General features: G+C 38.0%; 1 protein-coding gene across 2 annotated transcripts; it reads left to right on the top strand.

Annotated features, from left to right (window-relative positions):
• Window positions 1-803: 803 nt before the first annotated feature.
• SUGT1 (SGT1 assembly cochaperone of MIS12 kinetochore complex) lies at window positions 804-26,051 on the top strand. 2 transcript variants are annotated; one of them, XM_086881198.1, is made up of 13 exons: window positions 837-966; window positions 1,051-1,096; window positions 4,485-4,575; window positions 5,261-5,330; window positions 5,646-5,716; window positions 9,245-9,298; window positions 11,026-11,042; window positions 12,114-12,148; window positions 12,573-12,669; window positions 13,661-13,768; window positions 23,388-23,478; window positions 24,731-24,912; window positions 25,519-26,051. In XM_086881198.1, exons 1-13 carry the CDS (start codon window positions 923-925, stop codon window positions 25,618-25,620), a joined length of 1,008 nt encoding a protein of 335 aa, XP_086737324.1. In that variant the 5' UTR covers window positions 837-922; the 3' UTR covers window positions 25,621-26,051. The 2 variants fall into 2 exon arrangements, with proteins under 2 accessions (XP_086737325.1, XP_086737324.1); XM_086881199.1 differs by lacking the exon at window positions 11,026-11,042 and having other exon boundaries at window positions 804-966; window positions 9,245-9,321.
• Window positions 26,052-27,003: the final 952 nt, after the last annotated feature.

Below are 27,003 nucleotides of genomic sequence, written 5' to 3'. Positions count from 1 at the left end.
AAATCACCACCCTGTTGTCCTGAACATAGGCTGGGTACCTGGTGCACAGCATCAGCTCACACACTGAGAGGTATTTCTGTTTTGTATTCTGATTTGCACAAAGTAGGGAGCTAGGTGGTAACCCACAAAAGGCTGTTTGTTTCTCTAATTACTATAACTTCACACCAGTTATAAATTTTAACAAAGGCATAAGTCTTCACTGGCTACAAATTATAGAACTTTTTCATTAATTAGAAATAAATTAGTGTTTAAGGAAATACTGGACTTGGCCTGGTTCACATGGCAGTGTTCAGTCAGGGGCTGGGCTCGATGATCTCAGAGGTCCTTTCCAGCCAAACTGATTCTGCGATCTTTGCTTCTCACGCCTGCGTGAGTTCTCCCCTCCCTCCGAGCCTGGGGTCCGCCCCGAGGAGGTGCTCAGGGGCTCGGTGGTCCCGATGTCCCACTGCCGCCATCACCTTTCCCCCAGTTACTGCCCACTCCTGCTGACTTCACTGCTGGCGGCTCCCGCCCAGCCAGACAATTCCTCTGCTGACTCTTCTCCCTTTTCCTTTAAAACGAAAGATCAGCCACGCGTACCATGCTCACAGCGCAACTGCGCAGCTACTCAGTCATCACTGGGCCAGCTACAGCTACCGGTTAACAACTGGAGAAAACGCAGAATTCCATACAAATCCCCAGCAGCTCACAGCCCTAGAGGCCGAGCTTCCCCGCGGCAGGGAGGCAGGGGGCGGGCGCTGCGGGGCAGGAAGGGGCGGGCAGGGCCGCTCCGGGGCCGGGGCCGGGCCGGGCCGGGCCGGGCAGGGCCTGCGCGGCCGCTCCCCCGCTCCTCCCGGCAGCCCTCGCGCGGCGCGGCCTTGCGCGGTGCGTGCGGCGCGGGCGCCTCGGCGGCTCCAGAAGTTTCCCGGGGGCGACGGGCGACATGGAGGAGGCGGCGGGAGCGGCATCGGGAGCGGCCCCACCGCGGTGAGCGTCCTGCCTGGCCCTGCTTCTCCCGCGGCCCCGCAGCCCGCCCGCCCGCCCGCTGACGGCGTTGTGTTTCCTCGGCAGGTTCTCGGACGCGGACGTCGACCGGGACCCGGGGGCGGCGGCGCAGGTGAGGGCCGGGCTGGGCCGGGGGCGGGCGGCAGTCCCGAGAGCCTGGCTTGGGTGAAGTATGGCTGCAGGGGAGCCCGGCGCAGACCTGGCACAGCACTCGTGCTACCTGTGTGGCAAAGAAGGGGTGTGGGGGGGGAGCAAAACAAACCAACTTTCTCTTCCTTGTAGGTAGATGGTAGTTCACGCAACTGAAACAGCTAAGATTTGTAGGTATAAAACCTCCAAGCTTGTTGAAGAGAGGTATTCCGTCTTGGTTTTTATTCTGCCCTGGTCTGCTTTTTCCCCCCTCCCTATATTTTGTGGGCACCTCGACTGATCTTCCTTTCATCTCCGCAGAAAATAATTTTTATGTGGTGAGAATGATCACTCTCTGAAACATCCTCCCCACGGACCAGTGGTCGAGTCCCCATCACTGGTAGTTTTCAGGGAACGAATGGGCAGGTTGCTAGATACTCTGATTTAGGCAGGCTTTCCCATGAAAGATTAGATGAGATGAGAACAGGCCTTCCAACCTGGCCTATGACTTTATCAGTAAATTTGTTTTAATGTGTTTTCTAAGGTTATTTTTACTTGAAACAGACGGTTGATGAGAAGACAGAACTGGAGGGTGGATAAGTATTTCTATTTAACTACTTGCGAGGGGAGAGTATGTAAATGGTTAGTACTGCTTGAAGAGAGTGGGTGGTAGAACCATAAAATTATACTAAATTATTTTTCTGCAAAGAAAATGATAAAGCTAAATTTTTTGGTTATTAGGGGTTTAGGCTGTAACTTGCGTAAGTTTTTTCAAAAGATAAATGATATTTAAAATCCAGTTTGGAATAGCTAAATCTATATGGCATAATAAAACTAATTCAAGATCTAAAAATAAAAGTAAGTTTCACATTTTGTGTTTAAAAAAACCCACCAGCAAATAAACCAAGAATCCTTTACACCAAAAGGTCTTCAGAAGTGTTAAGGAGTACTGTCAGAATGTGCTTTTCTGGTTTTTTTTCCTGGATTAATATAATTGTTTTGCTTTTCTAGCTTATATTTCAGTTCTTTGTGCATTCAGAGCATGATGTAACACATTCTATAGACAGTATTTAATACCTGACACAGTAATATTGGTGTCAGTTGTTAAGGCCTTGTTTTCAATTTCCTGGATTGAGTAGGCAGATTGTGTTTGGTAGTCTCTGAACTAGTAAGACCCACAGCTCAGAGTAGCATTTTGCTGACTTAGGGACTCAGGTCTCCAGGTGCTACACTGTGCTTGCATGGTGACAATTCTGTAGAAATGATGCTGTGCAATGTTTTCATATTAGATATTTCATATCTGGCTAGACTTCTGTCCAGTTGGCCTGGAATTTCTGCACTGTGTCCTAAGGATTTTTGATTGCTTTAATTCCTGGAGGTTGTGCTTTGGCTTTCTGCACCTGGATCTGATGCAATTCAAAGACCATCACTGATCTTTTAATACTGGCTGAATGATAAAGCTGTGAACTCATGAATGACTTCTCATTTTAAATTGAAAATGTAGGCTACTGTGTGGAGACATAAGACACCTGTAATTCATGCAGACTCTTTATCAAATTTTCTAGTGTATTTAGAAACAGATCTGCAGTTTGGTCACATGGTAGGTGCCTTTAGAGTCAAAATATGTAGAAAGCACATACTTGAGTGCGAGGACAAAGTCTAAGCTTATTCTGAGTAACTGTTGCTGATGTCCATAATCTGGAGTTCCCAGTGCTAGTCCAGCATTACTTGGCCTCTCAGATAGTTCACTGGAGGTACTTGCTTCATGTGTGTGCCTGAATGAGGTGTGGTGACTTACTGATAAAAAGCACACAAAGAGAAAAGTTTCATACTGTTGAAAATGTTTGGCTTTGGTTTGCTTTGCTTTCCTGCGGTGAGGGTTAGTTTTTTAGGAGGATCCTTTCATATGTTGCTGGCTCTAGTTGGTGCCTCTGTCATCAACATAAATCACAGGAAATAATGTCTTGGGGGAGAGGTGATCTGTCAAAGCAGTGCCTCTGAACCTGGATGTGCCTGTGATGTTCAGTGTCAGAGTCAGACCTTGCTTGATTTTGAGTGTCAGAAGTACTTCTCCACTTAGCATAGTGCAAACCAATTTTAATATGCGCATTGCCTCACATCTCTGCCATGTGGAATACCTGTAGCCATGAGTAGTTCCATGATGACAGCTGCTTTTGAATGACTTTAAATCTCAAGAAGGCATTGATTGGTACAATCAGATCAAGTTACTGCCGTCTACTTTCTTCTACTGCCCCTTTCTTCAGAGACCCCCAAGGATTTAGATTTATGTGCTGTACCTCTGTATAGGTGTGTGTGTAAATTGCATTGTAAGAACTCGTGCCACTGCTAGAAGAAGCTGTTCTGGCCCCGTAAGTCCCACATGGCATAAACACTTTATGTGACATCTGTTAGAAAAATACACTGGTCTGAATTCGAACTAAGGCAAGTCCGCCTTTCCTTCTTTTTTCTCTGGCTTGGTGGGACAGAGTTTTGGCAACTGTGCTGTACAAATATTTCTGCAGGTTTAAAGCTTGTATCTTAGCTACATTCATGCTTGCTAGATTCCAGGTGGAAGTCTGAGTAGAAGTCAGCTTAGTAAACAGAGTTACTATACTGTAGCAGCGTACTGTAGTTGTTGTTGGAAGACTGGCTGGCTTCTAGGAGAGGGAAGAACTTCTCTTGCCAATACAGAGAGAATTGGAGATGCTCTTTTTCCACGTGTTTGCTTCAAGTTGCTGTGCTTTTATTCATGAACTTTTCTCAGAGAAAGCAATGTATTATTATTTCAATCCATATATCCAGTGATTCCCTTAACAAAGGACTACTTTATACTTATTTCCATTGTGCAATATCTCCTCTGAGCCCTGTGCTCCATAAATCTTTCCTTCTCCTGCTTTTGTACTCAGCATAAATTGAAACAATCTTTTATGCACTATTATATGTGTTACATGGTATTTCATAGCATCTTATCTCCACACAAATGTTCTGACATACTGTGCATTGACTTCCAAATTCCTAATACTGCACTCCTCTCTCAAATCCAACAGACCTGTGTACAAGTATGCTGAGAATTTTATGAAGGTTTTTGGAATAGAGAGGATCATCTGTGTTAGACTTCATGTTTAGAGCATTTGAAATCCCACTTCCTTTGCAGTAAGAAACAATCTGCTTGAATTTGGTATAATTGGCAGGTTCCTTGTACTTCAGGCTCTGATGTTTAGCTTTGTGCATGAGAACTAAGCAACAGGTAAAAACAAATGCCAGTTAGGATTTTATCTTCTGAAATGTCTCTTAGTTGACAGAGTTTGATACTGTGTTTTTATAAGGATTTCCAAAGTACCATTTCATTTTTTTTATATGTGTGTTTACAGGAACTGACAACAGCTTTGGAAAAGAATCCAGATGATGCCGAGTGTTATTGTCAACGAGCTTATGCTCATATTCTTCTACAGAAATATGCTGGTAATATCTTCAGTCTAAGAATTCTTTTACAAGTGTATCATAATATGTGTTTTACAGGCGATGTCTTCACTCTGAAGCCAAATACAGTAACGAGAGAAAGTGTTACCTGTAACTTAATATGCTGCTTTTGGTGTTAATACATAGTCTTGTCATTTACTTAAATTGTTTTGTTACAGCAAAACTTTCAGTGAAATGGGTGTTCTAGACTCCCAGCTTTCTTTTTTATTTCAGTCTAGTATTATCTTGGAAGCTTTTTATAAGCAGAATTTTTAGGCAGATTTTGAGATTTTTGCATTGTGTCTTCCATGGTTGTGTTCTTGGTAGAGACTGAATCCTGTCATGGTAGGAGTGTGATACGTGAATAATGCCTGGGCAAAAGATGGACTGAATAAGATCTGGTTTGTTTTTTCTTTCACTTAAAACCAAACAAACAGAATCACATTTCAGATCTAAGCAGAGGAATTCACTGAATGAAAGTTATGCTTCATCTTACATAAGAGCTCTGCAGCTCTGTGAGGGATTCATGTGTGGCAGTTGTGGCTAGACTTAATTCAAACAGTGTGATTTGTGTGCAAGCTAAGATAACATCATACATCCTAGAAAAATTTTACTACTTAAAGACTTGACAGTTCACTGCTTTTTATAACATTATTATGTTTCTCAACTTTAAATTGACTTTCAACAGATGCAGTAGCAGATGCAAAAAAATCTCTGGAGATCAACCCAAATAATGCTGTAGCGCTCCTTAGAAAAGGGTATGTATCATTTATGGTACTTTGGGAATACTGTGATAGTCTGTAAGTCAGTACTAGAGTTTTGGATTATGGTTCTGTGCAAGCTATTTTTGCAACACTAAGAATGAATAAATTCAAAGCTGTGTTGCTTGCAACCCATTTGTAATAAAGCCATTTTGTTTGGGGTGATTATTTAATGTCCTCGCCATTTCAAAAACACACCTTTTGGGTAAGTTCTCGCACATCATTTTAACCAATACAACATGTTATCTATAGAATGTGGAGTACACTGAAAAGTAATCATTGTTTTCTTGTGGTTTTCTTTATTTGTGTCAGGTTAGGTGAATATCATATCAAAAACTATGCATCTGCTTTAGAGTCTTTCAGAGAGGGACAGAGGCTGGACAGTAAGTATTAAAGTTTCTTGTGTGTACAGTACTCCTTATGTTAAAATAATGGGTAATGTGTTAGATTGAAACAAAGACTAAAGATTCTTTTTCAAGGCTAATGTACTGGGTTCCTAACATCAGCTGTCTGACTTCAGGGAACCTTGTTGCACTCACTGCATGAAAGTGTTAAACTGCTTAAAAATGTGTATCAAAGTTCTTAGCAATTGGTAGCTTGTTGGGGTTAGAGGCACAGAAAATAGGCCCTTGTCTATGGTGCCTGGCTTTGACACCCAAGAGAGCACTGAGTTTAGTCTAAAACTGTGGAGACAGCTTTTAAAGTTAAGTAAAGAAACTAATAGTGTGAATGTGTAAGTTAGAGTTTAGGGTTTAACCTATATTAGTGAATAAGAGACAACATGGAGGATTTAGGGCATTGTCCCTTTGTCCTTCTCCTTCCTTGTTCATCATCTTCTTCTGAAGGTTTTTGGGTAATAATGAGTGATTGGATGAAAGAATTCGCAATGCAGCCCACAGGTGTCAAGTCACTGGGTCACTAAGAGAAATAATTTACTTGGCATTTGATTATTGGACAAAAAGACACATCAAAGACCTTGGAAAGATTCTTCACTCTCCATTTTGCACCTCTCTATCTTAGTGTATGTATCTCCTTGTACTCTGTATATATGTAATACAGATAAGGAAAGAATAAACAACCAAGTCCGAACACAAGAAAACAGCCTCTCTCGTTAATCTCGGTCCTGGGCAAAAAGCCAGCCACCAATGTCGTGCCCTGACAGTAGCTGATTTATTTTTTCTTTGGAAAATGGGGAGTGTTTTCCTACTTCCTGGAGGTCTTGAAGATAAATAGTGGCAATGTTGTAGTGCTAAGTGTCATAGAAATTTTTTTTAATAGAGCAGGCTTTTTACATATAGCTGGAATTTATTCTTAAACAGTTTGATAGATCAGTCTTTAGAAAGAATGTGCAACTTGGTGGGTATTCAGACTGACAAAGTAGTTTTTTATCTTACATTACATACTACTTAATTACAGAAGCATATTTATTTATGTTTGTTTCTTCTACTTGAGGTGTTGGTTTTCCAGCTGGACTTGGGCACTTTTTAGTTTGGGAACACTTAGAACTTTTTTAAAACCTGACTTTATTCAGTAAGCAGGAAAGGAGTAGTTTAAAACAAAGCTTTGGTAGAACACATGGGGAAGCACAAAACAAAGCAATTGCAAGATGGTTGTGATGCCTTTCTCTCCTATCCCCTGTTATAAATAAAACCTTATCCTGTCTTCCAAGCAATAAGAAAAGATGTAAAAAAGGTACCCTTGAAAGGTTATGCAGAGCAAAGTGCACTAATCTGATAAGATTAGTCCAGATCTTTTCAGTGTGTTGTCTTATCTGTAATAGTAGTGGCTGGGACATGTAAGCTTAGCAAAAATTTAATTGTTTTGCATCCCCCAAATAAATGATCTAATCCTGTGATTTCAAAGTGGAGTTTCATGGACGTGTAAGTTAGTTTGTGCTTGATGCCAAATGATCATGCTCCTTATTGCTCTTATGCTTGTTTAGCCTCTTCTTTCAGTGCATTAAGTCTGCAGAAAGCTACAATTTTTAATCCTTCCTCCTGGATGAATGTGTTGAAATGGCCCAACAAAGGGTCTGAGTGCTGAAGTCATCAAAAGTGAAGTGGCAGAGCAGTGTTGGGCTAGCAATAGAAGGGGAATGTGGTATAATTGCAGCAACCCACAGCTGACAGTTTAGACTGCCCTGGAACAGGAGCTGAAAATAAGAGATTTCATTCAGCTCTTTCTATATTGGTAGTTTAGATGACTTGTTGGTCTCCACGAATTTTACAGTTGAGAAACAGATCTGTCTTTGCAGTCTAATCAAGTTCTCTGTTTAGTAACTTTCTGTGAAAGGAAGAGAGATTCCTTCCACTGACCTACATGTTGCTTTCCTTACTTGGCAGGTAACTTTTTGTACATCTCCAAGCTCATCACTGCTGAATTTAATTGAATGACTGATCTTTATTTTTTATACTCTTGCCCCACCCCAGGCAACCAGTATCAGTTTGAGGTTTTTCATGCACATGGATAACCTCACATTCTGTTTATGTTGTAGAGTACAGCACAGAGCTGCAGATACCTTTTTAGCTAAGTCAGTTTTCCTGTGTTGAATTGCTTCATTTCTACCTGTTTGAATTTAATTTGCTGTTGTTTTGCTGCTTACTCAGTTGAAGAGCTTCTGAGGCTTCGTAGCACTTCCTGATTACTCTCTTATCTGGAGATACTTTCTGCTGTGCTTCCTCTATCTCATTACAAAATTCTGTGGCCTGCTGTGAGATGAGGAGTCTGCTGAAGGCCTTTTAAAATTACAGACTTAGTTGAGTCTCTTTCATATATTACCTAATTTGCTGGCAAGTTTGTATCAGTAACAGAATTTACCTTTGTGGAATGTTTCATGGATCCCAGGTGAAAACAATTGTGAGCATAGGCATTTTGGAAACACAATTAACTTCCAGGTAAATGCAGCTAGTGCAAAATAAACAAAGCACAGAGGGAAAATTTGTGACATACGCTAAGCAGGTAATGAAGAGAGACTTCAGCTGTTGCTGCCTTGGGAAGAATTGCTGTGGTGGGGAATTCTTTGCTGGCAAAGCTTATTTCTTTGCCACACAGATGGGCAGAAGTACATGTGTACAAGTTTCTGTTCTTTGCTAATGTAAGGGCTGTTTTAAATTTCTGTCTGGAATGCTGAAAAGGATAAGCTTCCTACTTGTGCTCATCACTGGTACTTCTGACAGGCCCTGGGTACCACAGCAACCTTTCCATTACCCGCCTACAAGGATATTGAAGTAGGACTTGGTGAGCTGGAACATTATACACAATGTTTTTTTATTTTATGAAATAACATTAGAAAGCAATACTCCTTTCCTTCAACCGTGTGATCCATGCAGATTTTTTTCAGTTCCTCTTGCCTTATTGTTGAATATTGTTGAAATAAGATGATTACACTACCATATTTTTAGCTGTTTTCCAGTGCATTAATTTCTATCTGGGAGGCTTGCTTCCAGGAGAGAATACTTGATGTTTGTCCAAAGTTGCACAACTCTGGGTTGTCCACACACCAGACCATCTCTCCTGACATTTCTCTGGAGAGGACGTGTGTGACTGTTTGAAAAAGTAATTTAAAGAAGAATGGAAACGTGTAAAACTGTACTTTTTGCTTTCTAAACAGCTACACAGGGATTGAACAGACTGGAAAGCAATAGCATATTTGTGTCAGACAAAATCTAGTCTCCTACAAATTAATTAGAATTTAATTAAATATAGCACATAGTGAAGTTGTACAAAAATACTGAAAGCCTGAGTGGAATGACAGAGGTTACAGGAAGGTAATAGGAAATAACAGCTTTTTTAGTAAATTGATACAAGTTTGGGATGCATTTGTTCCAGTTGTAAACTGAGAGGACTTTTTCTTCATGCAATACATGTAAAACTTGAAGAGTTTTAATGTTACTGTATTTGATCTCTTCTAGATGTAGATGATACCTTTACTATTTGGATTAAAAGATGTGAAGAAACACTAAATGGTAAGGAAAAACATATTTACTTAGTGAGGGATTTGATATGCCCTGTGCTTGGAAGCTGTGTTATGTTTTTCAAAGATTCACAGCTTTCCTCTTATTTAGAACAAAATAATTTGTTTTTTCTTTTTCAGAAGTTATGTTTTTCTGTCTCTTGTTTCTCTTAGAGTAGACACTCTTAGCGTTTGTATGCTTCATTTAGATTTATAGGAACATTTTCATTGGGTTTTTAATGTAATAATTAGCTGTGCCAGGAGAGTACCTATTTAAAGATCAGACAATCATAATTAATTTTAACTTATTTTCATACACAACTGTGAACCAATTTTAACTGTAGAAGTGTGTCAGCTTGCTATCTAAAGCCTACATCAAAATAAGTTTTCAAGCTTTGCAGAAGATAAAGTTGGAAAGAGGTAGAAATTTGGAGATTTTACTCCTTCATTCTATGTGGAAAGTTCCATAGGTGCTAATGGCTGTTTTGGTGACTTACCCATGGTAGTCACTGAGCGTGAGCGTAGTTTCCTTTCATGTCTACAGCTAGCCAGCCCTGACAATTAACTCATCTACAGAGCTTAAGCTGCCTAGGGATTTTGATGAAAGAGAGCAGAATAACTCCTTTCCTCTGCCGGTTGTGACTTTCCTTCCTTTCTGTGCTGCACACTGGGGAATGGGACAGTAGAACAAATTTGTGTTAATGTGTTGGCTAAAAACCAAATAGAGGAGAAGCCTTTTGTGTTGCATAGGGAATGAGCAGATTCCTGTGTTGTGAGACATGTCTTGCTAGGTTTAATTTTATTTGAAGGAATTACTTAAGTGATTGGCATGCATGGTCTTTTTTGCAAAGAATTACTTTGGGTGACAATTTCTTCTGAAAGAGTTTATAATACACCTTTTTCTTTAATGTCATATTTATATTTATATTTTGCAGTGTTTTGTCTGGTCCAGCTAGGTTTTCCTGTTTTATCCTGAATATTCACTGTCTTGTCATTCTTGAACCATTTTCTTAATCCTCTGATACACCAGCAAAACAAAGCAACCAAACTGGCCAACAAAGCAGTAACTCTGATTTCTTCATTGCAGCTTAGTATTTTATTCTCTTTTTGTCAGTGTGTATTATAAAGAAGCAAAGAGAAAGCTTTTCTTTTCAAACCTATTTAATCTGAAATATTTTAGAAAAAAAATACTTTGAAGAGGGGATACTAAGCTATAGTTTAGATACAAGTACTACAGTATATTTAGGGTCATGTGAGTGGATTTCTCTGCCAGATTTCCATCTCATTCCCCAGTGGGGCTTCTCTAGCATGAGATAAAAATGTGATGAGAGCTTTGTGCTATTCCTGGGGATGGATGGATGATAAACTTAGTGCAGACTCCCAGAAACTGATTTTTTTTTTAACTTTTGTTTTCTGTGATTTTTTTTTCATTAAAAAAGGCCTGTATCAGTTTCAGGCAAGCAAGGGAATGCAATGGAAAGATTGTTGATTTAATTAACCAGAACATGATGTATATTAGAGTTGGTTTGCGCAAGTTGCTGATTGAAGTCTGATTAAAAAGTAGAGTGTCATGAAAGCAAAACACTAGAGGTAGAACTGATGTGTTTTTACCTCCTCTGCTGTTGAGACTAGAGTGAATGAAGGATGTCTCGAGTAACTCAATCAAGCTAGGGTAAGATTGTGCCTTGTAAGTTCAATATGTCTTTTTCTGAAAATGCAATTTTATTTTTTTTTTTTCAGCATCACAGACTGATTTGGTAAGATGTTTTCATTAATATGTTTACTATTTTGACTTTTTTGTTATGCTATAATATATTTTCTCCTTCAGTGACTTCACTTCCAAGCTTTAAAAAGAATCTTTCTTATTGCATGCAATTCTGAAGCATTTCATTTTTCTTCTAATCATGACTGCTTTTGAGACCAAGGCTGCAAAATTTGAACCCTGAAAGCTCTTAGGAATGGTTAACAAATCTGGCAATTACTTGCATTCATTTAAGGCAAATTTTAACTTTCTGGCTCACAGCCTAATTTACAAGTTAACCAGTTGTGGTTAATTGTGTTGTCAGTACTAATTGGATTGGGACTGTTAGAAAGTAACTTTTCTTTTCCAGAAGCTTGCAAGTTGTTTGTACAGACATTTCTTCTATTATAACCTGCTCAACTTTGTTTCCTTTTTTTTTTTTATTGGAAGTCTTCATAAGAAGTGTTGAAATTGAACTCTCCTTCTGTTTTTTTTTTGTTCTTGTTGTTGGTTTTTTGTTTTTTTTTCCCTTGGGACAAAAAAAAATGAGGACTTTGCATTGGATTTTCTGCTCACTCTTTAATAGTTACCTAATTTTTCACATTTTAAAAATAAGGTAGAGGAAAAAAATGTACAGGAAGCATGGTGATAGTATGTAAAGACAAATCTTAGATTTCGAAGGATTTTATATTTAAAAGTTAAACCTTGAGTTCTCAGACCTATTTCAGGTTTCCTTCATGATTTATAGATTAGTAGGATAGTCACATATACATAAGTATGCAACTTATCCAGGAAGAAATGAGTTTAAGTTGAACTTAATTGTTATTTATAAAATGTATTCAAGTTGCAGACTGACATATTTAATGTAAGTTTAAACTTTTTAATTTGTGATCTGCCATGAATAACTAAACAGTGAAAAGCTTCACCTGTAAGTTCATGTTCACACATAAATCAAGGAAGGGAAGCAGTTGGAATCAAAAAAAGGGGAGCAGTGGGTGAAAATGATTTGTGCCTTGAGAAGTACTTCATGGTATATTTTCACTTACACTTATGTAACTCTCTTTCCGACTGAATGTGCTTCAACTAGAATACACAGCAGCAGCCTCTGCCACCAAAGATCAAGTAAGTTGACTTTAGCTTTACTGTGAAATTTAAAGTAATTGACATTTCTGTTCTTTGGCTTGGGGATTAGAGATGCAGGATAATGACTGTAGGAGTTTTTTTTGAGGTAACTTTAGAAATGTGGCAGTCCAAGTAAAATATTTCTCAGTGCTATCACTTTTGTTCAGACTAAATGGTATTTTCAGGAGGTTAAACCTAACCAGGGGAGAGGGGAATAGCATCAGCATTGTGACTTCAGTTTTCTCATTCTCATGCTGAGCTTAATTCAAAGCCTGTTACATTGTGCCTGGTATAGGTAATGTTTTTGAGATAGATTAAAGATTCTGGACTAAAAAGCAAATGGTTTAGGAAAGTGATCTAGTTTTATATGCTGTGTGGTCTAAAACAAAAAAAAAAATTGTTCCTTCTTTTTTCTTTTTTAAAGATATGACTGGTACCAAACAGAATCTCAAGTAATTGTGACCATAATGATCAAGAATGCACAGAAGGATGATGTCAGTGTGCAGTTTCTGGAGAGAAAGGTGATTTGTATTGGTTATTGATACTCATCCATAAATTTCCCTGAGATGCAGTACTCAAGCCAGTGAACAAGCATTATATGTTGCAGTAGCATGAAAAGAATGGGGTGGGAGCTGTTCTGCCTGAGCTTCTCTTCTGTACAGTTGTGCTGCACATGAGTGTATGTCCAGTCAGGTGATTGGGGATCAGTGGCCACAGCCGTGTCCTACTGTGTAGGACTTAAACACAAGCAGTATGAGGTGTGCATGCTGCAAGGGAACACCTGGGTTTCAGCTGCCTGTGTGGAGGAAGAAGTAATCTGGATTTAAACATTAGACTGTACATGCATCTGGAGCAGGACTGGGCAGAAACAAGGTATTCTCAAAATAGATATGAATGAGTAATACTTTGCTCTACGACAGTTACAGAAGTAGACTGAATATTGGTGGGTGGGTTTTTCTTCCTTTTGGCACCATTGAAATTGTGGCAGCAAAATATATTTTTAAAGGAAGTACAGTAATCTCTTTAATGAAGTACCATGTGTTGTATCAATGAATTTCATGTTTAATTTAGCTGACAATATTGAAAAGTTAGGTTCTTATTCTCAACTAACTTGATACTTCATGAAATAACAGAAGTACTTGGTTATTATTATCTGCTTTAGGTTGTTAAGATAGTCTGAGCACTTGCTCTGTAGTTTGTTTGTATTAGAAGAGAGGCTGTAGATTGTTTTCTTGTTCCATTATATGTTGATATTCCATTTGTTGTATAATTCCTTCCCTAAAGACTTCAGATCAAGCTGACAAGATATTGAGTACATGTAGCAAGAACTGAAATCTTTTGTTCGTTTTCTAGTTTCTTAGAAACATCTTGTCCAATAATGCAGTAGTGTAATGACATGGCCTGAAATTATATTAATTTAATCACTTAATCTCTGTGTGAAATGACTGTCCTTTACTTGAAAATGGAGCTGCTGTCAAAGATGACCAGAGACGTGTTTTTGACTTTTAACAGATGAATGCATCAGTGAGACTCCCATCTGGTGAAGACTTCAACTTAAAGCTTGATCTTCTTCATTCTATAGTGCCAGAGCAAAGTACATTTAAAGTGCTTTCAACAAAGGTAAGCTTCTTAAGGTGCAGATCGTTTCTTTGACGGTTGCAATCCTGAAAATGTTTCTGTTCTATTGTCTCTCTACAACAGTCATAGTGTCTTGCTTTTCATATAGAAATGTTTTTTCTTTCTTCAGGGTCTTTCAGCTGGTGAGAGGCTTTCTAAATTTTTGCAAATATCAGAAATAATAATATCATGTAAGAAATAGTATTATGATAGTGCTTACTGAAGTGCAAATGAGTTATGTTGATGATTCTTTCACTTGTTGCTAAAGGAAGAAGACTGATCCTCACTATTAAAATCCAGGTATTTGGAAAGCATGAACACTCCTTTTCGAAACTTTCAGGAGCCAGTCTTGCCTGATGAAGCATTGTTATCTTTGTGTGCCTGAGAAATAAAAGGCAGACTTGGAAGATTTCAGTGAAACTATTTCTACCCTTTCATGGCTTCCTACTGGTAATGGTTCACCATGCAGTTAACTGCCCATGGCTTTTCAAGAGAACGTATTCCATACTATTCTGTGCTGTTCCAGGAAATAGTACATGCCTAAGGATGCTTGAAAATGGTGTGGTGTGAGAGAATGCTTCCATCTCAGTATTTTTCTTCTTTTATACTATCAGTATTGAAAAATAAGAAAGAGTGGTCTGGCATAGCATTTCTTGTTGGCATAATGGATAGACAGACATATGCTTTGTCCACAGAGCCAAGCCTGAATCCCCAGTGCTGGAATATGATGTTGATTCTTTTCTCGTATTTTAGCAGTGGTTCTGCAGAGCTTATGGAAATTCTCTTGTGTACTCATGTTTCATTTTATCTGTTCTGTTCTCAGAAAGGTACCTATAATAGTTCTTGCATCATTTCATGGAAGAGGGACTTCAGGATGGCATGAGAGGATTACCACAGAAAGTTAGACTTGTTTTTCTACTCCTTGTGCAAAGAAACCTGGGCAGGTTGTGTGATTGAGCACTTTACTTACCCCCCACAGTGTAAGAGCTTACATGGCTCAAAGTATATAGAAAATCTGATAGTCCATTAGTATTTGTATAAATTTGAGTGGAATGAGGACAGACCTTGTCAGGAACAGTAGCTGTGAGGTCCTGTTTTCTTTATGTGCTTACCTAGTTTGTGTTACACTTTTAATTTTGTCTTGAAGTTTTTCGTTACTTTATTAGGAAGCAGCTACATGAACTGAGCACTGTGAAGTTCATTTGACTTTGTCTTTTCCACACTGCCATCTCTAGCCTAGGCTTATATCTGAAATAATCTTCAGTAGTCTACCACCTGGTTTACTCTGAGGTTCCGAAACTGGGGTGAAAGCTTGAGTTATGTTCAGACATAACTGTCTGAACAGTAAATATTTTGTATTTATTTTCAAATATTGTTGTTTGTAAATACTTGTGAAAGACTATTTTTGAGACAAAACAGATAAGAGGTAATACAGAAGCTGTTCTAACTGCAGAAGTCAGCTTCAGCATGTCCTTACTTTTGCAGAAAGGAGTAGTGTAAAGCTGTCTGTAAGGTCATAGTGAAGGAATACAATTTAAACCATTGACCACCAGATGGAGTCTAGAAGAAAAAAATTAAAAGCAGCTCTTTGTTAAGTATGTAAGACTTCTTTACAGGTTTCTCTTTTCCTTAGAAAAATATGAAGCACTGTAAGGGAATGATGCAGCCTTAGTGTTTGATTACCAGAAATGCAGTTTTCTTTTCTTAGTTTTGTGTATATACTTGGCTTTTATGGAATGGCATGGAAAATAGGCAGATAGTACATTGAGTAAATTAATCTTACTGATTAAAACTTCTCATACCATTCACATATTATTTTTTACTATTTACATGAAGTCCTTTTGTAAGGACTTGGAAAGAAAGACATAATCTCATTATGCTCCCAATTACATGAACTTGTTACTATGCACTCCTAAAGAAGTTGAGTTTTCATGGGATAGAAACAGATCTATATCTGCAGATTAGTAATTTCAGGTGAGAGTAACTTGATTTGTTCATACTGCTTTATTTTGTGCTGCTGCTTTGAATGTGTGAGCCACGTTGTCACTAGTATTGTGTAGTCATCACTGGGCAACAAAGACTGGCATTTCTTTTTCATTTATATGAGAAAATATATGAGGAAACAATGGAATGTATGAGCAGGCTGTGTAGTGGATAGTTTGGGTCCATGAACTTTGTACAGCTAAAAAGTTTAATGAATAGAGAATGAAACAGCAGAACTGGCAGAAAGGAGAGCAATCCTGCATATTTTGGAACTAAGAGGAGCTGTAGAGGGTTTTCTCAATACTGCTTGAAATTAATTCAGTGTCACTTGACAAATTCAAAGGCATGAAGGTAAAGATGCAAATTCATGAAGAGAAAACAGTATTTACAAAACTACAAATTCTAAAGTGACTGCAAAGAGCAGACAGAACTCACAAACTCCTGAATTGGTTTTTTCAGCGAGCATTGACAGAGGTGAAAAATACAATTGCTAACATAAGGATTGTTTCTTTCCCAGCAAGGAAATTAAACTTACACTTTTTTATTAATCCATGCTGTGTCAAGCTCTGAGATACAAAGTCTGTTTGGGAAAAAACAGGACTAACAAGTGTTGCAGAGGTAGCATAGATAGATGTTTTGAGCTGTTTCAATAGTTTCTGTTTGAGCAGAAATAAATTAGTGTTTGTCATCTGCAGACTTCAAGTTGTGAACTCGAAGATGTAAAATATTTGATGCCAACTCAGGAACAGCATAATTGTGGATGAAGTCCAGTTTTGAGATAAACTTAAATTTGTCTTCATGCATCCTCTAGTATTTTATATTCTCCAATTGTCAACAGTTTTTTAACAGGGACTGTATCTATTACTGCCATACTTGGAGCTTTTTTTTTTTTTTTTAAACAAGAAAATTTACTTGCTTTTCAGTAGATAACACTGCTGGCAAATTCAGCTTTGAGTTGATAATAGTTCCTGCTCACATTTAGTGGCAAGTTACTTGGAGTTGCCTCTTGTTGTTCAGCATTTAATTCTGATGATCTAAGGACTCAGATTACTGTTTGTGTTAGAAAGTGCTGAATACCACTGAACTGAGCCCTTCTCTTGCAGGTAGTGCTGTATCTGCATAGCATTTTGTACATGAACAGCACAGCTGATAGATCATAACTAGCTCAGTTGATGTTATTGATTGTACTCCTCATCTGTCAGAGGTGTTTGACTGTAGCAATCTGATCAAGCAAAAAGTAACAGCTGCTTCTAAAAGCAGTGGAGAAATTTGTAATTTGCTGAAATTACTGTGTTGCTGAAAACTGTTGCATTCAGCATTTCACAGGAGGAATGCACCTTCAGTCGTGCTACTTGGTCTTTTACTTCTTTCCAGAAGAGGGAGCCAAAATGTAAAGGCTGGATTAGGTTTGCTCTTTGCAAGTTGCCTGGGTGCAGTTATCCTGTGGCTCAGTGTGTTTACTGTCATCATGCTCCCTTCATAGAAAGAAAAAGGCATAAAAAATTTGAATGAGTGACTGAAGATGTTTAGGAAAAATTTAGCAATGTGTATCTGTCCAGAAAATATATCAGCAAATCAGAAATGTACAAATAGTATAAGGGTTTCTACTGTTATTAAACATGCACAGTCAGTCTCACTTTCTTTCCCCTCTTCTGCTCAGTCTCTCAGTCAGTGTATTTGGGATTCCAGGGAATATTCTGCTATGTTCTCCCAAAACCTTGTGTAACATGAACAGTTTCTGTAGGTCTTCTAGTGAGTTCTAGGTGGTGCTTGGGGTTATCTTCTCAGACATAGGAGAGTGAAGATGACTATGTGCTTTTAGCATTTGTGCTTATGACCTTGAAGGAAACTTGGGATAGTGCTTTCTGGTTTTCTCTCTATCTACAGATAGCCTGAGGACAATTACTGTGAGTTTTCATTTTGTAGTTCCTTGGGCTTTTTGCAAGCAATACATTGTAGCAGTGTAGATCCATTTGAAAAAGCAGTAAAAAGTGGTTTCTTTACCCCAGAACTGCCCTTCAATTAGAGATCAAAGTTGTACTGCAAACTGGGGAGGTATTAGAAAGCTTCAGTCCCTTTTACAGTTGACATTTGTTGCTTAATAGAGATGTCTGAGGTAGAAGCACACTCTCAGCAGCTTCATGCCAAGAATATGGTTGTGTACATCAGTGGAATGTTGGTTTTTTCCTTGAACCAATATTTTGCTTTGCAAATGCTGAAATACCCTGTGAAGCTAACTGGAACTGATGCCTGTTGCTGAATGTCAGGGAAAAGGTAGAGTGGAACTGTTTCACATGCTCTTGGACTGTCATTATAGTCTGTATTCAGAGGCAAATGTGCACAAATAGATAAAGAGAGGAACAGATTTATTTTAACTGAAGTTGTGTCTTACCATTGCAATCTGATCCTTGAGAGATACTTTCCTGTTTAGGGTACTTGCATTAAATTGCTTGTAGGCACTTGAATGCAGACTTGGCTGCTCTTGTGTACTTGTTTTTCCTGTGAAGGTTTCATGCAGATTGAGATCTCCCATGTATATTCTTGAGCATTTTCTATAAATTATAAGCTAATACTTAAGAATAATGGATAATTTTCTGAAATTTCTTGCATCTTTCAGGCGGGGCTAGTTGGAGCAATTTCTTTGAGAGATCATACAGAAACCTTCATTATGATTGGTGTGATATTTACTTCTTTAACAAATTTGATTTTATTCTTTTCCTTCTGTGTGAATGAAGATGGATGTGAGACAGATTTAAACTTGCTAATACTCTGAGAACTATTATTTTATATAAGCGTATAAGTCAGTGCCCATGCTTTATATAAGTGCATAAAATAAAATGATGCATAAGGGGGTTTATCTGTCTAGAGAACTATTGGAATAATGATGGTTTACATAGAGAATAAAGTGACAAATAGCTTTAGAATACAAAAATGATCTGTGTTGCTAGCTTCTCCTCTAAAATTCAGAAATTTTGTGTTGGCTATGTAATATCAGTCAGAGGAGATTTGAACGCTTTTCCCCCAGTTCCCCATGCTATGTAGCTGGCAAAGAAACAAAATAAATTCCTTCTGTTGCAGTATACTGATAGAATAAATTTCTTAATTATCATTTGTATTTGATAACACTATAGAATTATTTTCATCTTACTATATTTTGTTTAAAGTTATGGACCAAAAATCTTGGTATTTAGACTACAAGCAGTACATAAAAGGTCTTTGAATAATTAGGACACCAAAACTGTAGGCACATGTGCTCATAGAAGTACTTATGAATAGGTCTTATATTTTTTAGAAGATTGTTCTATTGTTCTATCCTACAAAATTCATAGGATGAGCACAAAAGGACAACTCTAATCACTTAAAATTTATGACTTAGAGAAGGCAGTCAGTAGTACAGTAAATAATAGTTGATTAGAAAAATTGAATTCTTGTTTTCATGTGTTTGATACAGCAGAACACCAGAATTGAAAAGGGTATTTTTGATGTGTCTTGAAATTAATGGCTGGACTGTTGCTTATGCATTGCCAGTTCTGGTTTTCTTCATCTATCTGATCAGAGCTTGACAGAAATTTGCCAGTGGTAAATGAACTTTCCATTACCATGGACTGTAAAATATAAAACACAGTAGAAATTAGGAAAAAAAACAACAACTTGGAGTTTGTCATTGTACACCAGAATCTCCTTTTAGGGTGGAAGATAAAAATTCTTCCCCTTTTTTCCCCTGTATCTCAGTTAGACTGACACTGTCTGTCCCAGAATATAAGTTCAGGTGAAATCAAGTTGATTGGAGGTTTAAACTTTTTAACCTTAAATATGTACCTAGAAAATAAATGTTGGCCAGCTAGTGTTATGTTGATCTTTACCAAAGGGGAGGAATTATTTCTTAAAACTGGATTAAATGCTTTTATGCCAGTCATCTTAAAATAAGGTGGTGTTGTTTCATTTTTATGCAATCAATGAAATGGTTCAGAATAGCTTTTGAGAGTAATTGTGGTGTCTTTTCTGACAGCTAGCACTTAGATTAAGCCACAAACAAGCATGTCCAAATCTCTGGTAGACTTTAAAAAATTGATTACTTTTATGACTAGAAAACTCTGAGTAGAAATTTACCTGTGTCCTTTCCCAGGAGTGGGTGGAGTTTTGACCCTCTTCTCAGAGGGGTAGGTTTCTCTCAAGATGGTATTTCAAACAAGTAGTGCACAAATTACTCTCAGACTTCCATGTGTCTTTTCCTTTTTGCTTTGCTCTCTTTGAACCCAGAACACGAAAGACTTCAAAGAGAAAGCGTATTATATCTGCATTGGGATTTTTTATAAATCTGGAGTACTGTGTTCCCATTGTAGGCTTACCATTGCAAGAAAGACACTGATGTAGTGAAGCAAGTCCTAGCACAGGGTTGCCAAGATGGTCAGGTGGCTGCACGGCTTGAGCTACAAGGAGAAGCTGAGGAATTAGGATTGTCCTTAAGTGGCATGCAGAGCATTTAATTTGCAATTAAATTTTCCTGTCTTACATACTAAAGTTGGCACAAGGCACACAGGCCTGCGTTTTATGAAATATAAATGTTGAATCAAAGTAGTTGGTGAAGTGTTGATGTATTTCTCTTGCCCAAATGAATTTTTTTCAAAGGAGAGGGAAAAGCTAACAGTACTTTTTTGCTAGATATGACACAAATGTCTGTGCTGATGTATTACTTTTCTGTGTGATAGCTATCAGTATCTGTACTTAAAACCTTCATTAAAATGCATTTATTTCCATTTGTGCACATAATTGGGAGTCAGAAAGTTGTTGCTTTTTACATCAAATAGAGCTCTCAAGTTGAAGAAATACGCGCCTTCACAAGCAGAACTTTATAGCTTTATATTTTTGGAAAATATGGTTGTATAATGGTATGAAGTTAATGATTTCCCTAGCTCTGCTCCTGCCTGCCACTTCGCCTAATGAGTAACTTCAATTGAAGTGGATGTAGTAGGGAGAGTAGAAGTTTAATCGTGTCAGAAATACATTCTGTCTCAGTTCTTCAGTGTGTGCACTTCCAGCTTGGCAGGGTTGAAATGGTTTAGAGTTAAGAAATCTGCATCTTACACTGGGAATTAATTTGTGTTATTGGCTTCTCCTTAGGGATGTTTATCGTGCAGTACTAGTTTAGGGACAGTTTCAGAGAGGAAAATATAAGAGCTAGCAGATGAGAAAATAAGAAGGGGGATTACTGGAGCAGCAAAAAAAGTTCTGCCTTATTTTCTTCTTTTTATGCATGGGTAGACTGCTGTGATGAATAGCCAAAGGACTGTTAGCCAATAGTCTTTATAAGGACTCGTTGAACAGGATTGTATTCAGGAAGAAAAAAGTCCATGTTTAGTGTAGTTCACATCAAGCATTATATTGCATTAGAGGTAATTTTTGGTGTGGATGAAATAATCTGTGCTTGAGATACTGGTAGGTATTGGTGGAAAGCCTAAAATGTAAGGGCAAGAGGAGCTAGTGAAAGAAAAAATAAACAGAGAAGTTGAAGAGGTATAGAGGAGAGCAGTTTCAGTATCAAGCATTGGTGGTTTTTTTTTTTTCCCTTCCCCTGAAACATTTTGGGGGATGCGCTAATAAGTAGAGTACAAAATCTTAACATTAGAGCCTCAACTGAAATGCACAACTCAGTTGATAATAGTCTCATCAGGTTGAGAGGAGTTTATATAAAAAACAGATGAGAGTGGTTTAAAATTAATACTCATGTTTCACTTGTAACTAATTAGTTCCTTTGTAAGTAGCTAATTAACTTAAATGTTTGGCTCAGGAGATCCAAATCCACTGGGGGAAAAAAACAGAGTTCTGCCACTTGTGGAACTGCTTGATTGTCTTACATGTAGATATCCAAATATTTTTTGCTTCCTTAAGCTAGTAAGAGCATTACATTTATGAATGTAGGTGCTAAAAATTAATTTTAATGTTGCAATTTTCAAAGTGCTTTTAAAAGAGTCCAGTGGAGGTGGCTTTACTGACTTACTTTGTTCTACTGAAGAATAATAATTCTGCATAGTTTAACAGAAATCTCTGCATCCTTACAGATTGCAATATTAAAGCTCTGGAATACAGACCTTTTTTAGGGATGATAGGGTGGTCATCCAGACTAATGGCATTTTGATTTTATTTGGTTATTTTTGGTTCTGTGGTATTATTTAAAAATGGGTACTCTGATGCCTAATTTGGGACTTGTAAAGTGGCTGAAAATATAGGAAAATCCAACAGATGCAGGGAGTAGGAAATCAGACACACATGGATGTTGGACTTAAAAGTTCTCCCCTGCCTTGAAGAACATTTCTCACCTCCTATCTTAAACTTTTTGTTATTCTCACTACATGTTAGTGGTGGAAAATAAGTATTTAAACTTACCTTGTGAATTTTTAGCTTCCTGAGGGATAAAAAATAAAAAGAATTATTCATAATTGAATATTCTGTTTCTTAAAAATCATCCTGATTGCAAACAGGGAAGCATTGAAATGTCAATGAGCTATTTTTTTTTAATTTTGGTAAGATATCTCAGTCTGTTGCTTATTAGTGATTGATTTGAACAATGGATTAAATCAAGTTCAAACTTCAGATCAACATGATGCTGTGCAACGAGCTTGCTGTTTGAATCTATGGTTAGCTTTTACAGTGGTGCCTTTGTTCTTGGGTCTGCAGGGATCCCCAGGTTGTAGTGGCTTTAGGTAGAACTAAGAACTTGCTTCTGCTGAGCTGTTCACACATAAGGAAGCACTGAAGTTTAGCAAGCACTCTTTTCAGTTAATTAATAACATCATATGAACTTTGTGACATCTCCTTAAGTGAATTGGAGTGACATTAGACAGTCCTTGTTTTGCAGACATTGTTTTGCAACTTTGTAACCCTGTAACCAAAGGAGAAGGTTAATTGAGAAAAAAACATTTCAGTATGGTTGTCTAAAGGGATTATGTGAAGTTGTGAATAGGGCATGACATACTTCACTTAATTTTGTTTCTCCTATGATAATTGCAACCACATCCATTTTTAATTGCCAGTTTTGTCAATGAATACTCGACAATTTTCTCCATAGCTGTGTTTGTTCATTGAACCAAATGAATACAGCTTCTGAACTTCTCCAGTGGGAAGATCTGCATAGTCCCAGGGTGTTTCTTGGGTTTGTGTACTACACATCAAACATGGAATTTTTTGGTAAATGAAATGTAAACTTAGATAAAGTTGGATTTTGTAGCCTTTCAAAACTGTTACTTATTAGAGCTGACTGCCAAGAAAGGGATGCTTGAAAGGCAGTACCTCAGAGCCTGGCAGTGTAGAGACATTGGGACTAATCATTACTTTTGGGATGCCATAATTTACGAAGAGAATCAAGTGAATAGTAAGCAAAAGAAAGTTAAGTGGCCCTAAACAAAAGGGTAGAAATCTGATACAGAAGCTGCACAGGCACATGGGAGCTTGTTTGATGTGTGAATTGAGTAAATTCATCTTGTAAGGTAGGTAAATTTGGCTGTGATACAGGCTTCATATTAGAGGCTATGTTTCTAAAACCGAATGTATGTTCTTACAGCTACAGGATCCAGCTACTTTGGAGCTGCTTGGCAGAATTGTCTGCATCTGGATTAATTTATTCTGGTCTTGTGTTTTGTAGGTTGAGATAAAAATGAAGAAGCCAGAGGCTGTAAGATGGGAGAAGCTGGAGGGCCAGGGAGATTCTCCTAAGTTAAAACAATTTACACCAGGTTTGTTCTCTGAACTATGAAGTATTAAATGGTTTATTTGTATTGAGTGAGTTACGGTTATTAATAATAGCTTTGTGTTAAATATTGTTCATAAAATCGCAGCTTCATATTTACAGTGAAAAGCCTTATAGTCCTGTTTTGCACTGCCAAGAATTGACAGAAAGTCTGCAAGCCATTAGTGAAACATAGTAATTAAATTTAGTCATAACTTCTGTTAATCTGATGAATTGTTAAGTGTCTATGCCTGTCATTAATTCTGCTTATCTGTTTGGGTCCCTGTTTTGCAGTTCTGTATGTTGTTAAGTGTTTTGTGGTTTAGGACTGGTACCTCCCAATTCAGGGGTTTCTCACTGCAGTGGGATGGATTTGGGAACTGGAGGCACAATAGGTGAAGGGTTGAGATAAAAAGTTTACTGGAAACAGCAATTAAATTAGAAAACAAACAGTAACAGCAACAATATTAATAACAAAAGGCTACAAAAGAGAGAGTGATTTACATGCAGAATGCTCCCGGGGATGCTCGGTGAGAATGACCTGATGATGGATGGCTTCCCCCTCCATGCAAGTTGTTCTTGACTGGAAGCCCTGCCCTTCTTCTGGGATGCCGGAGTCCCTTACTGCTGTCCCAGCAATGATGTGTCACGGTGTAGAGTTATCTCCCTGGCCATGCCTGCGGAGCTTCAGGCTCTCCACCCCTCACCACTTCTGCAAAAAATCAACTCGGTCTTGGCCAGACCCAGGACAGCAGTTGTTATGCTGTTACCTGTTGCTTAACTAATTATTATTTCCTTAAGTATTGTATTTCTCTTGGAAACTAATACATTGGAGTTTTTCAATACAGATAAATATTCTGTCTTTGACAGAATCTGAATTTCCGGATTTATTGATTTCAGATTTTTTTTTAAATTTAGCTCAACTTATTCTGTGGCTCTAGGCTGCTGTTTCGGTTTTTTCTTCTGTCAGCCAATATCTCTTGCCTCATTTTGATTTAAATTCTGTGTTGCGGTTCACCAGCTTTTTTTGTGTGTGTTGGATAACAAAATTATATAACTCTGTTTACCTAAAAGTAAACTTTTGCATTTCTTAGTTTCCTTTATTTTTGTAACTGCAATGCTTATATCAGTTCAGAAGAGTCCATTTGCATTTTCATGTTCCATTATCAAGTGTGATTCATCAGGTGCATGTCTCTGTATTCTCTGCTGCTCTCAAAGTCGTGAGAAAATGCTCAGTTAACTAACACTTCTGTTTTCAGATACCCAACACTTATACCCATCATCGTCTCACTATACAAGGAATTGGGACAAACTGGTAGTTGAAATCAAAGAAGAGGAGAAAAATGAGAAGTTAGAAGGAGATGCTGCTTTAAATAAACTCTTCCAGCAAATCTATTCAGATGGTACAGATGAAGTAAAACGTGCCATGAACAAATCGTTCGTAAGTCTTCATTCTTTTCTCTGAAGAAATGTGTGACTTTTGCACACTGATATGATTTACTAAACTTTGCATATGTTGGGAAAAGGGTCCATTACCAAAATTCTGGGCCTATAAATGAATAAATTTTGGCCATGGTTCTGTTGGTGATACTGGTACAGCTACTCTCACTGAAAGCTATAGGGCTGTACACTAATGAATGTGACTTTAAGTCCAAGGTTGTGCTTTGTCACTGGTCTCTTCATTTCAATCAGTGTTATCAAAGGAAGTAGAGGTTTGGCTCATGTAGAACTTGAAGACTTGCCAGGGGGCGTGAAAGGATCAAATTCCTCTTGATTGCGTGAATCTAGTTTAATTTATAGTCATCACAAGCAAGAATGTGACTGACCCTTTAAAAGCTTCTTGTTAATGAAGCAGCAGCTCACTGTGTCCAGTAATGATAAAAGTACTGTTGGGCTGGAGATCATGGAATTATGGCTCTGTCAAGTTTTATTTCATAGGTATACAATTTCTGTGTAATCACTACTCTTTGAAGTTTGCTGTAGGAAATGTGGCTTTTATATTACTAGAATTCTCAGCAAACTAAACAAGCTCTCTCTCATATTGCAGATGGAGTCTGGTGGCACAGTTCTGAGCACCAACTGGTCTGATGTTGGTAAAAGGAAGGTAGAAGTAAATCCTCCTGATGACATGGAATGGAAAAAGTTTTAATCCTGTTTCTGATCTTTACCATCTATGTGTTGCCATAGTCATGTACTGACCACTATGTATGGACATAGCATTCTTGGATTCAAAGCACTGAATGTTCCCTTGAAAACAGGAATTGTCTGTACATTTTGCGTGCTTTAGAAATTCCTTCATCTGCAGATGTTAAAGATATACTCAAGAGTGGATCCCTATTTTTATCATCTCTGTCTTAATTTCTGGAAATTGAGTCCATCAGTCCAAATTTTCTACCACCTTTATCAGCTCTGCTCTTTGGGATAGGGTGATCTCTAATGGCTGGTCAGGATTATTGCCTTACACCTGGTATTTCTGTTCAATAACTTATTAGATCTTGGCAATTTTGGGTAAAAATACTTTGCACAACAGTGTTAAAATTGGTTGCTTCTTAACTCTGCTAAATAAAACTGTAAATACAACTTTTTCTATAAGGAAGTTGCTTTATTTCATTTTTAGTATTGTTTTTTGATAGGGGAATCACTTAAAGCATATAGGTAAGGATAAGGTAAGGATGTGAATGTACTGCCTCAAATGAAAAGCTGGCATGTATAGGAGCAAAATGTGCAGTCAGTGAGGAGGATGAGATTACTATGCTTGATGCAGACACAACACTCCACTTTGGAAGTCCTTCCACCTGTGTGATAAGTTGAACTGTAGTCACAGTCACGGAAGATAGCAAATTTGTTGTGACTGGAAATTTTTATAGAAAAGTAGGTCCTCGGTCTACCTTCTAAATTCAAAATAAATTTACCTGGAATCAAAGCCAGAAAGCAGTTGCTTTAAGTTATATGATTTTTGATTACTAGAAACTGTAAAGAACAACTTGTATGTCCTTAATTGTTTCCATCACTGCAGCTTTATTGTCACGAACAAATTGTAAATAACAATAGAGAAAAAGAAAAATAATTTAGAATCTGTTTACTGTCTGTGCTTGTACTTCCCGAATACAAGTTTGCCGGGAGCTAGAGATGCTCAGAAGCCATCTGGATATGCTCCTGGGCATCTGGCTCGAGATCCCCCTTTTTGAGTGGGAGTCCACTTCCAGGGCTACCTTCCAACCTCAGCCCTTCTGTGATTCCATGAGAGATGAAAGTTGTGCGAAACGTGCCTTGTCCGTGTGCCACTGTCTCTTGGGAATTCAGACGTAGCCAAATGTTCTGTCATCATAGAAACACCATGAATTGCAAATATTGACAGCACCATGAAAGCCACTTCATTCCTTGTGAACCATTGGATGCTGTTTCAAGTTTGCTACTTTTCCTTGCTTTCCTAATTATGTGGGTTTTTCCCAACTGTTTGTTATTCTGCCTGTTGTCTTTGTATTGGATGTGTTATTTTCCTACAGTGTCAATTGGATGAGCTTGGTAAAAT

Source organism: Cyanistes caeruleus, chromosome 3 (genome assembly GCF_971803275.1).
Source record: "Cyanistes caeruleus chromosome 3, bCyaCae1.hap1.1, whole genome shotgun sequence".
Classification (NCBI taxonomy): domain Eukaryota; kingdom Metazoa; phylum Chordata; class Aves; order Passeriformes; family Paridae; genus Cyanistes; species Cyanistes caeruleus.
Note: the sequence above shows the minus strand (reverse complement) of the source record. Positions and strands in the feature narration are given on the sequence as shown.

Coding starts and splice junctions, on each gene's coding strand:
- SUGT1 (XM_086881199.1), top strand. CDS start 923: ATGGAGGAGGCGGCGGGAGCGGCATCGGGAGCGGCCCCACCGCG. Junction 967..1,050: donor TCGGGAGCGGCCCCACCGCG/GTGAGCGTCCTG, acceptor TTTCCTCGGCAG/GTTCTCGGACGCGGACGTCG. Junction 12,670..13,660: donor TGCAGTTTCTGGAGAGAAAG/GTGATTTGTATT, acceptor GACTTTTAACAG/ATGAATGCATCAGTGAGACT.